Source organism: Seriola aureovittata, chromosome 21 (genome assembly GCF_021018895.1).
Source record: "Seriola aureovittata isolate HTS-2021-v1 ecotype China chromosome 21, ASM2101889v1, whole genome shotgun sequence".
Classification (NCBI taxonomy): domain Eukaryota; kingdom Metazoa; phylum Chordata; class Actinopteri; order Carangiformes; family Carangidae; genus Seriola; species Seriola aureovittata.
Window position 1 is genome coordinate 18714392 of NC_079384.1, and position 10958 is coordinate 18725349.

Here is a 10958-nt window from a genome sequence, read left to right on the forward strand (position 1 = left end):
GGAGTTGGAGGGAAGGTGGCCGGATGGAGAACAGGCAGGAGATAGAAGCAAATACATTTCCCCCCCGCCGTTTCTGAACATTTTGAACACTGAAATGAATCTGAAGGCAAGTCAGGGTAAGTTTATTTGTATTTATTAGCACATTTCAACAATAAAACAAAGGGTTAGAATAGAACAGAATAGAAAAGAAATAGAAAATAAAAAACAATGGTAAAGTGGAATTCATCAGAATAAACAGAAGATTTCCTCTCTTTAATCCAGAAAAACATCAGGATTTATTACTAAAATATTCAGAATTTTATGAATTTATTATATAAAAATGACGAAATATGATTCAAACCTTCTGAAAAGATGATTTAACGGATTTATGAGATGTAATATTTTCCAAATGACGACTTTGACCACCAGGTGTCTCCGAACACCACTACTATCAGGTGTGCGCGCGTGTGTGTTTGTGTGTGTGTGAGTGAGAGAGAGAGAGAGAGAGAGAGAGAGAGAGAGAGAGAGAGAGAGACCATCACAGCAGTCGGATCGTGAGGAAACGCTTGACGAAGGATTCATAAACTTTTTTTTTTATCTTCATTTAATTTCCCATGAACTGAGCTGGGATCAGTCTCGTCAGGTTTTCTGTGAGAGTTGACAGAGAGCAGAAACTTTTTAGTGACTTTTTCCTTTACTGTCGATGATTTATCTTCAGCTCCGCCGTTTGCAGCAGGTGAAGAAGCGTTTGAACACGAGAGATCAACAGGAAGCGCAGAGACGTCTCCAGAGAACATCCAGGTACCTGAACGCATCACAATCATCTTCATGTTTATTCTTAACCCCAGTTATCTCGTGCAGAGTTTTAATATTTTAATCTAAATTAAATATATTATAATCAATTTAGAGTGCACAATAACTTCACTGTCTGCTGTTTACTGGCTCATATTGTGGATATTTATAACTTTGTGTTTGCGTTTGTCTGACATGCTGGTGAAAATGTGAAGGTTGCAGTGGTCACATATTCCTGAACCCTTGTAGAAGTTTGTGTGACAGAGTTATTCTCTGGGTCAGATGCATAGAATACTCCATGTTGGTGTGAGAATATGTCGGCTGGTTAAACCTACACTGCATAGTTACGAAGTAACAAAGTATGTAACACAGTAACATAATTTGAGTTTATTGAGGTAAATGTGGTATTAAGTTCCAAGTTAAATGCATCATCAGTCTCTTTTCTGACTGTTCTTGAAGTCGCAGCTTACAGATTTCTACTTACAGTGTAGCTCCTGTACCTGTGTGCTTTGCACCTCCTGCTGAAATAGTGCTAAATAACCTAAATGAGAATGAAGAGGTTATAGACTTGGTTAGATTAACCGATGAATGAAAATAAAGAAATGTTCTGCTATTCAGGCGACATTCCGAAGCTTCTTCTCTGTCTGCTCTTCATTTTACCTTCGTTAGTTTGTGGGTAAAATCTCAGAGCCCGTTGAGAAGATGGGGTCTCATGATTTGGTGAAAATGCAGGAGCCCCTCAAGACCCATGATATTTCAGTTTACAGTATTTTGTGTTCCAGTTATCAAACTACTTGCTGATTGTTTTTCTCTCTCTTAATTAACTTATCGTTTCATGATCATCATCAGCAAATGTGTCGCTTTGAGCACAGTAAAAGTCTTGACAATGTCTTGAAGACATTTTACAAGCGAAAACAAATCTGCTGATGAAGGTCATGCAATATGATCGAAAGCTCCCGAACTGCCACTAAATGGATTTTGTGATGACACTTTTTCAGCTTCTGGACTGATCTTTCCAAGGTCAAGAATCAACCTGCTGCATGGTCACAGACAGTATGTGAGATATTTGGAAAAGTAGACTTTTGCCTTGTCACTTCATTTTCTAAAAAAAACATTCTTATCTTTATACTGGAATGACAATCTGTCTCGTGTTTCTACCTTGAACATTCAGAAATTGCAATCATGCCATAAAACAGTTGGTGCTTGAACTCTCCATGGTAACAGGTTAAAATGACTCCTGAAGGGTTGGACCTGTGTTAATACAGCGTCACCACACCTTATCAGAGGCCTCACCCTAGAATGAGAACATATTAGTAAGCGTGTATTAGATTGGTTTACTAAAGGACCGGCAGGACAGACACCCATTCAGTTTATGACCAACAGTCACCACAACACTAAGAGACCAGCTGAACCTGGGTAGATTGAGGGGTAGAAGGCTGATTTCTTCCTTCCAAAAAGATCCTTGTGAGTGAGTCACAGGAGTTAGAAAAACTGAGCATCCACCACCACACTTTTATCGATCTGGCTCAGAGACTGTCTTCAGATCAGTGTAATTGGATCTGACGGGGGACAAAGAGACGCAGCCAGACACAGCAGAAAGACGAGACTGGGACCGTGGAGGCGTTTATTCACAAAGCAGACTCTCTGATTTTACGTTGTTCAATAGAGAACGACAGAACCACTGATGAAACACTTCTCGATTTGATATGTGCATGATTTGCATTGGAAATGTAAAACTCCAGTTCTGCCTACATCGCCTCAGGTTTGATGCACTTTCCCTTCAATTTACTTAATCAATTTATTTAATCTTGTTAATGGTTAACATTAGTGTTGGGAAAAAGTCAAGAGTTTGACATTCCTCTGATCTTTTTGATGGCTTTCGAGTTCTTGGTTTCAGCTCCTCCCCACCTCTGAATAATACTTCTTATTTCATATTTTCCAGACAAACATTGTGACAAAGATTTTCTTTAGAGTCCTATGTGTTTCCTGTGCATACAGTAAACTCACTCATCCAAGTGTAATATTTACTCAATTGGGTGTGGACTCCAGAATCCTAATCTTGGATTGCTGACGTATTTATAGTCCTTATTAAAGATCTGTCTTCATTGAACCTTTCTCAGACTCTCCCTGTTTATCCATCTGAACAGTTGCTGCTGGGAACTCTAACCTATCCTGGTCACAATGGCTGCCAACGTCACCCCTGAAGGCTGCGGCCCCGATGTGGACTCCCTCTATTACAACCTGTGCGACCTCAGTGCAGTGTGGGGCATAGTGCTGGAGGCCTTCGCAGCTGCTGGCATCGTCTTCTCCTTGGTGCTGTTCATCTCGCTGCTGGCCAGCTTGCCCTTCATGAAAGACAAGAACCGCAGGAGCTCGGTGGCCCTCCACGCCTTCTTCCTTGTCTGCACGGCCGGTCTCTTCTGCTTGACTTTCGCCTTCATTGTGGGGAAGGACTTCTCCACCTGCGCCTCACGACGTTTCCTGTTCGGGGTGCTCTTCGGTGGCTGCTTCGCCTGTCTCCTGATGCAGTGTGTGAGGCTGAACATCCTCGCCAGGCGGAACAGCGGCCCCCGGGCTTGGGTTTTATTTCTGGGTGCAGTAGGGCTGTGGTTGGTGGAGGTGGTTATCAACACTGAGTGGCTGATCATCACAGTGGTGCGCCACCCGTTGCGGTCATTGAACGTCACAGCTGAAAGTGACAGAGCCACAGCTACACCTTGCAACATTGCCAACCAGGACTTTGTCATGGCGCTGATCTACGTGATGACCCTGATCCTTGCTGTGGTGGTGGCGAGTCTGGCCATAATGGCGGGCAAACACAAGCAGTGGAAGAAGGACGGCGCATGTATCCTCCTCACCAGCCTGTCCTCTCTGGGAATCTGGGTGGCGTGGATTGTCATGTACGTCTACGGGAATGAGAAGCATGGGGGGCCCACATGGGATGACCCCACCTTGGCCATCGCCTTGGTTGCAAATGCCTGGGTGTTTATCATCATCTACACCATCCCTGAAATCTGCTGTTTGTCCAGTGATGATGAAAGCCAGCAAAGCTATGGAGGAGATCTCTACCCAAACCAAGGAGCCGGATACGAAACAATCCTGAAAGAACAGAGCTCCCAGAGCATGTTCATGGAAAACAAGGCGTTTTCCATGGACGAACCCAACCAAGGTATTTAGTGTATGGCTTCTCTGAGTTTTACACTTTTCATCTTTACAGTTAAATTAAACTTTCTAAAGAGGAAAAGAATTGTTAAACATATCAGTTTTAGTTTTTAAGGAATAATCTTCCAAGCGTCAAACTCTTATTACCTGGAGAATCGAAGGTGGTTCTGAAAGGTTTGTAAGGTTGCTCCGTCACAGACGACGACACCTGTAGTCACCTTGGATTCCCAACCATTACGAAGGGTTCTAGTGGTGACCCAAATTCTTGACCCAATGCAAATTAGATTTGTGCTTAAATTAATTTTCCAAAAAAGAAACTTGTTCAAGGACCCAAGAGCTGTCAGTTTAAAAACTTTTCCGCATGAGTTAATCACTTTGCATATGACATATTAGTCACACAGTAACCTCCATGACCACATCACACATAGTCAAACTGGACATTCATTAAAATTTAAATTAAAATCTTGCATTATATTTTCTGACCCGTATTTTGTAAAGGTAAAGTCTAGGAACATTGAGTTGTACATTCTGTCCTTTGTCTCTGCAGAGGGCTGTTTTGTATTATAATATACTTATCAGAGATTATACAGAATTGACCTTGTGCAGATAAGTGATGAGTGGAAGTCTCAAGCCCACAAAAACATCAGAACAGAACAAATAGTCTGCAAAATGTCCTCAAAAGGTTGTTTTACATCTACGTGATGACCCCGCAGAATGTGATACGACGCTGTTTGAGTCCTGAGCTCAACAGGATCTGATGTTACAGTAAAAAAAATCCAGACTGAACAGAGCACAGAAGTCCTACACTGGGCCGGAAATGATCCACCCATTGGAGCCTTCGTTGCCCAGGTAAAGAGGGACGCATTTGAAGAAGCCTTCAAAATGGGACGCCGCTGTAAATTCATCCTCCAAAGGATGTGTCCCCTGAATTGGGACACAGCTATTGCATGCATAGCTGCTGTGTGATATGAAAATGTTTAGAGCAGCAACATTTCACATGAACTCCCCGGTTAACTCCCCTGCTAGTCATATTATTTCTTTATATTGTGAGCTGTGACTAAAAAGTCTATAATAGATGTCAACAGCACAAGTGACAATTCGATCAAACATTTCTTTCCCAGAGTTTCAGCCTGGGATTCAGAGGGAGTGTGACCGTCTGAATCATCCCTGTTAATGAGTATCTACTGCCTATCTAGTATCTTTGTCACACCACTCCCCGCTCTGCCTCTGAGTCCCACCAGAAACATCACACCTTGTGTTTGCATTGTCTCCATGGCAACCGAGGTGTGGCAACAGTTTCATCAAGGGGGAAAATATTTGACATGTGACAAAGTCATCTCTCACGTCTACAGGATGCATCATCAGGCACCAACAAGATAGAGAACTGATAGAGCGCTGTGCTGTCTGTTTCTGAAATGTTATAAAACGATGTAAGAGATGGTTGCTAAGGCCTAAAGATATCACACAGATGTCACACAGATATCGCAGAGGGCTTAGTGGGTGACAACATAATGACACGTGTCGTCCCTCTCTGTCCTTTACAGGGGCCAAACCTGTGTCACCGTACAGCGGCTACACCGGGCAGCTGCGCAGCTCAGTCTACCAGCCCACTGAACTCGCTCTCATCACCAAAGCATTAGGAAATGTGAGTATCCGCCCATGTGGTTTGTTTACACAGGTACACATTTGAATATAGCATGAGCGTAGAGGCAAGTAAGTAGCTGTGTTTCTGAACATTTGCACATATGCATGTACTGTGGTATGCAAATTGAGCTGAACACCATTTGGCAGTAACCTCAGACTGTTTCAGAGTGTCAGCTAGTTACTGGCAAATGTTGAAAGCCAAACTGGATGAGAGTCAATATGGGATTTGAAAGGATTAAGATTTGATAAGTGGATTTGATTCTGAATTCAGATCCAAACCACAACCCTAGTCTTAACCAAATTCATATTTATATATATATATAAAGGTGAATTGTAGTTTTTATTTTGTAGTTTTCAGGTTTCTCTCACTCCTCCACAGATACACATGCCCATAAAAGTTCATTCTTCATGGACACTGTTCTTTTGCTGAGCTCACCTGGTAGTCACACCAGCAATAAACTTATGGGTGACCACTACAGATCCAGGCCTTTCCTTTGGATGTCATATTAATCTACGGTGGCCCTGAGAGCTCAAAGCACTGCAACTTAAGAAAATGCATGCAAATAGACAAAACACAAGCACATTCAGAAACCACATCATCATCAATTTGACAACACATGTGATGCAAATACAAAAATGACAACGGAGGGAGACACAAAAAAGTGACGAACCCAGGTGGGACGCACTCATTCACTTCTCCTTATTCACTATCCACGGAGTCCTATCCAGAGGACTATATAGTGCTTGGTTAGTGACCATCGGTTTACACTACTTTCCATATTGTATTATGGGATACAATATGCCCACTGTATAGGTTATATATAACCCCAGCCGGGTTCATCACTTTTTTGTGCCCCCTGGAAACACTTCTGTTGTTGTACTTCTTGCAGCGCGTTTCTGTATCTGTATTTGTATAAGCTTTCTTAAGTTGTACGGTAAATCTGACACTGTCATCATGAACCTGGTTAAGTGTGTACCAGGTTCAAATCCAGCCCAGACCCTTGCCGCATGTCATCCCCTCCCTCCCTCCCCTGCCTTTCCCTGCCTGTCTATACTGTCACTGTCAATACAGGCTGAAAAATGTATTTAACAATGAATAAGTCATCGCAGTTTAGTGATGTGATTTAAAGGGGGACACAGACTCTGCCGACCTGAGCTCTCAGGTACAGATCCCCTCCCTCCCTCTATCTTGGATGTTTTTGTCACAGCCCATGTTATGACTTCACACAGCACCCTAAGGACCCGTCCTATGACATGGTCATTCCGCGAGCTTCCACCAACTCTGCAGCCAACAGCGGGAGCACCACCCCGTCCACACACACTGAGACTGGGAACACTGCATTCACACAGACAAACGGAAATAGCGTAGGTCGTACCCCTCCCCCCTCCCCCCAAACGCCTCTTCTTCTTCTTCTTCTTCTTCACCCCACACTTGTGCTCATTTTTCCTGATCACTTGCTTACCTCCAGATGCTTCTCTATTCCCCTGTGCATGTCGACCTCTCTGCTCCCGCTGTATCCATAGCAACTTCTTCTGCAGGTTGACAATGAATCACTTCTTTGTCTGGAATGTTTTTTTCTTACCTTGCAGAGCTCACTCTCTCAAGACCTTGTGTCTCTTACTTTGTCTGTTCAGTCTGCTAACAGGACTGACTGTGCTCTCTTCCATCTTTACTCTCATTATAATGCAAGAAATGATGGTGGGAAGGGAAGCCTTTGATTCTGGTGTTGTAGTAGTAGAAGTCTTTTTCCACATTTCTCTGCACTAAACATGAATTATCTTCTAAAGCTTTGCTCCTTCATGGACGACCGCAGCTTTAGTTCATCTGGATTCACAGCAGTTACAATGGTTTCCAATGGATTACCATAAAATAAAGTATCAAAAAAACCACTGCAAATTTCTCAGACTACTAATGTAGCGTAATCAACTCTTCCACTATCCTGTATTGTTTTAAATGTTAGCTCTTAGCTCTTAGCCTACGTCTTCTGCTGCTGGAACATGTACATTTCTTCCCTAATTTTTGCCAGAGTATGGCTAAATACACAGCCTCTGGTTTTTGGTAGAATGATTAGCTGCTCACATTTGCCTTTTGTGACCAACATTAGCAATTGTAGCTACGTGCAACAACAGCTGACCTAGATAGAGACATATTTAGGGAGATGTCTTCTCTACCGTTCAGGTACGCTGAGCATTTTGTTTTTAAAATCCATATATAATTATTCTTCTCAAAATATATCTAGACAGTTTCTGTTTGCTGCCAACACTCACTAACTATTGCTGATTAAAAAAAGCTGACCATGCTGGGAACATACAGAAAAAGAATCTAGCCATATTAGCATATGTGTGGATAGTGTGGAAAAGTGGAGATAATGGGGAGAGTTTAAGTTTCTGAAATCCTTCTCTCATTCACCCATCATCTGCTCCCTCCAGCTCATTTTATAGTGAGCATTAAATTGAGATTTCAGACACTTATTAATCATCACGAGGTAATAATTTTCATATCTATCAAAGACAAATCATTTAACTGAGAACAGTGGATACTGTGGACACTGTGGAAACTACTATACAATTTTGTTCCACAGGGGAAATTCTTGGCAATGGAAATTTATACACTGACAATTCAGCAGGTGGCAAATAATCCTATTGAACAATGTAAATGGGATAATAAAAATGTAAATGACTACAGCTGCTGTGCTCCATGAATGAGGAAGCTGCAAACTTTTCAGTGGGTAGTTTTGTGTTATAAACTTGGAGTAATTATTTAAAGTCTCATTATGTTGCCATTTGTTTGACGACCTTACCGTCTCTCTCTTCTTCTGCAGGGGAACGGTCTGCATAGGACGTCCCAGTGGTGAACACACTACGGCTTTCAACACCCCCTCAAAATAGTTTCAGTTCATGTCTTTTCATTTGCACTTGCTGACTGTATGTTTGAAGTTGTTTGTGGTTCCCTAAGCTGGTTCTAAGAAGAACCCTCGGCCCCCGACATGTGGAGGTGAACGTCGGGTCATAACTGACTGATGGAAAAACAGCTCAACCTTCTATTGACTGCGTCCCCATGTGCCACTGAGTATCAGACAGCGTGGAGCTTCATTTGGAAGTCAAAGCGAGGGGGGATGAAGCCACGGCTTTGCTGCAGAACAAAGACTTTTTGCAATGGTTGCCATTCACTGGGAGTGAACTGTGAGCTCTCTGCTGGACCCAGTCACACGGTGCTGACGGCACAAAACATGGCCGAAGAGAATAGTTTAAAACTACATGTTGGGAGTGTCGTCCGCTCAGTGTGAGCTGGTACACACACATGTAAAAGTGCACCACCTCTGCTACACGCACCATAAACAACCTTTACAACTGTCACTGAGGTGGCAGTTTACTCTGAACACAGGTTGGGCAAAAACAGACCATCAGGAGGATCACATTCACTTACTGTGTCAGGTTTAATTATAGGAGTCAATATATATTTTTGTTCCTGGATTGTGAATATTGTTAATAACCATAAAAGTTAACACATTAAATTGAGCTACTGGTAAGGAATGAATGTAAATATGTTGTTCATGTGTCAATGCATGGAAGCACTGTATGAATATGTATATTTAATGCTATTTATAGCACCGTGGTGTGCTATTTGATTATTTAATCTCATTTCTGCCAATTAAACAATTATGAGAGGAGACAGCTGAAGTCCCACCTGGGATTAGCTTGTTTCGCTAACTTAAAATGCTTAATGTGATTTTAGGATTTTTGTTCATATTCTTAGAAAAGTGTGTATCTACTCTCCTGGACAGTAACATCTGAGCACAAGATAGAAAAAGTTTATTTTGTGAGCATTCAACAACATATCCCATGAGACTGTAGATTTAAGCCACAGAAGCCCCGTCAGATCCTCATGGGAGTTGTAGTTGTTCAATGTTAATGGCATAATCAAGAGCTATGTCTGAATCATTCACTCATCACTATCTGCAGGAATACCCGGAAAGTAGTTAGCATTTAGCATCTCAAAGTCGACAGGGTTTTTGAGTGGGTTTTTGCTTGGATGGCTGCAATAAGGCCCAAAACATTTTCAGATTGTATTCTACAACATAGATTACATCAGTAAATACTCCAGTCCTGATTTCCTAAAGCTTTTACGTGTTAAAAAAGGCCGGTTATTAACAAGTGTCTAAATGAGACTACAGAGCTTGTTGGGGACGTTAAACGTAATGACACTGAACATGAAAACCGATCTACTCTCCAGTCCGCCTTTATAGCCTCGTTGTGATTATACTCTCTTACTCTCTTAACCAAACAAGTTGTCTCCATCACAGTGAAGAAGTGCTTTATTTAAATGAAATGAATTCCCAACACAGTGTGTATAGAACAATTTTGGACACAGCTGATGGTTTTTCTTTGACGAGATGCTCGGGATTCACTGTTCAGTAGAGCAGTGTACTTTTTAAAGTTTGAATAGAAAACACTGAGAGAAAATATAGTTGGTGGAAAAGATCTTAAAGGGGGACTTCAGCTGTCTATAATGCCTTTATTTTAATGTACTGAAATAATTTGATTACCCACACCACAGCCACTTTGTTTTTAATATACAGCAAAATAAATATTCACTTGTGATGTTATGAATCGTGTGTTTTCTATCTTCACATGAGGTGATGAGGGCAGAGGAGGCAGTCGGGGTCAAAGTCAAAGAAAATGATTCTGGAGGCTATTGATACACACTCTGTCATGTGTTTTATTCTGTGTTAACCGCACTGATATAAATAACATTTTATCCGTCAGCCTTCGCATATTTTCTCAGCAGCTAAATAAAGGATTTATTCCACACACAGTGTGTGTGTAGGGTTCAGCTCTGTCTGGTTACGAGCTGAAGGTCCAGCTTTACGTGAGAGGAATAACAGCAGGGCGCACAAATTAAATCCAAACACGTCGATCGATCCGGCCTGACTGACAACAGATGACTCAATTCGTCAAGGTCATCAGAGGAGACGGAAATAATTGATCATTGTTTCAGTTATCTGTTCCCCACGAAGCCAAATCATCTGCGATATCTCTGCTGGAGAGGAAAACACTGCAGAGTGCTATATTTAAACCACTGAATGATCTCTCAGTACTCCAGCACCGAGGGGATTAATGCACAGCTCTGTCTCCACTCAGGACAAACTTTATTCCTTTACTGCTATATTTTGTTATGATGAAGTGTATCCAGGTTTTTAACATCAAACCTTCCTATTCCAACCGTGTGTGTGTGTGTCATCTCAGCTATTAGAGTGTGGGCTGCCAGCTCCTCCAGTCCAGGCCCATTAACCCACAGCCTGTCAAAGGTAGACACTGGCTGTGTTAAACAAAAAGAGCAGATAACAGGTACAATCTGCTGTGTAATCTGCAGCTGTTTT

At 42.1% G+C, this 10958-nt stretch overlaps 1 protein-coding gene across 5 annotated transcripts; it reads left to right on the top strand.

Annotated features, from left to right (window-relative positions):
* The first annotated feature begins 41 nt into the window (after positions 1-41).
* On the top strand, positions 42-10184 carry gprc5c (G protein-coupled receptor, class C, group 5, member C). 5 transcript variants are annotated; one of them, XM_056365621.1, is made up of 6 exons: positions 42-116; positions 698-780; positions 2919-3940; positions 5478-5578; positions 6808-6942; positions 8400-10184. In XM_056365621.1, the coding sequence occupies exons 3-6, from the start codon at positions 2953-2955 to the stop codon at positions 8430-8432; spliced, it is 1257 nt and encodes a 418-aa protein (XP_056221596.1). In that variant the 5' UTR covers positions 42-116; positions 698-780; positions 2919-2952; the 3' UTR covers positions 8433-10184. The 5 variants fall into 5 exon arrangements, with proteins under 5 accessions (XP_056221596.1, XP_056221595.1, XP_056221599.1 ...); XM_056365620.1 differs by lacking the exon at positions 42-116 and having other exon boundaries at positions 525-780; XM_056365623.1 differs by lacking the exons at positions 42-116; positions 698-780 and adding an exon at positions 1767-1824.
* Positions 10185-10958: the final 774 nt, after the last annotated feature.

Coding starts and splice junctions, on each gene's coding strand:
- gprc5c (XM_056365621.1), top strand. CDS start 2,953: ATGGCTGCCAACGTCACCCCTGAAGGCTGCGGCCCCGATGTGGACTCC. Junction 3,941..5,477: donor CATGGACGAACCCAACCAAG/GTATTTAGTGTA, acceptor TGTCCTTTACAG/GGGCCAAACCTGTGTCACCG. Junction 6,943..8,399: donor CACAGACAAACGGAAATAGC/GTAGGTCGTACC, acceptor CTTCTTCTGCAG/GGGAACGGTCTGCATAGGAC.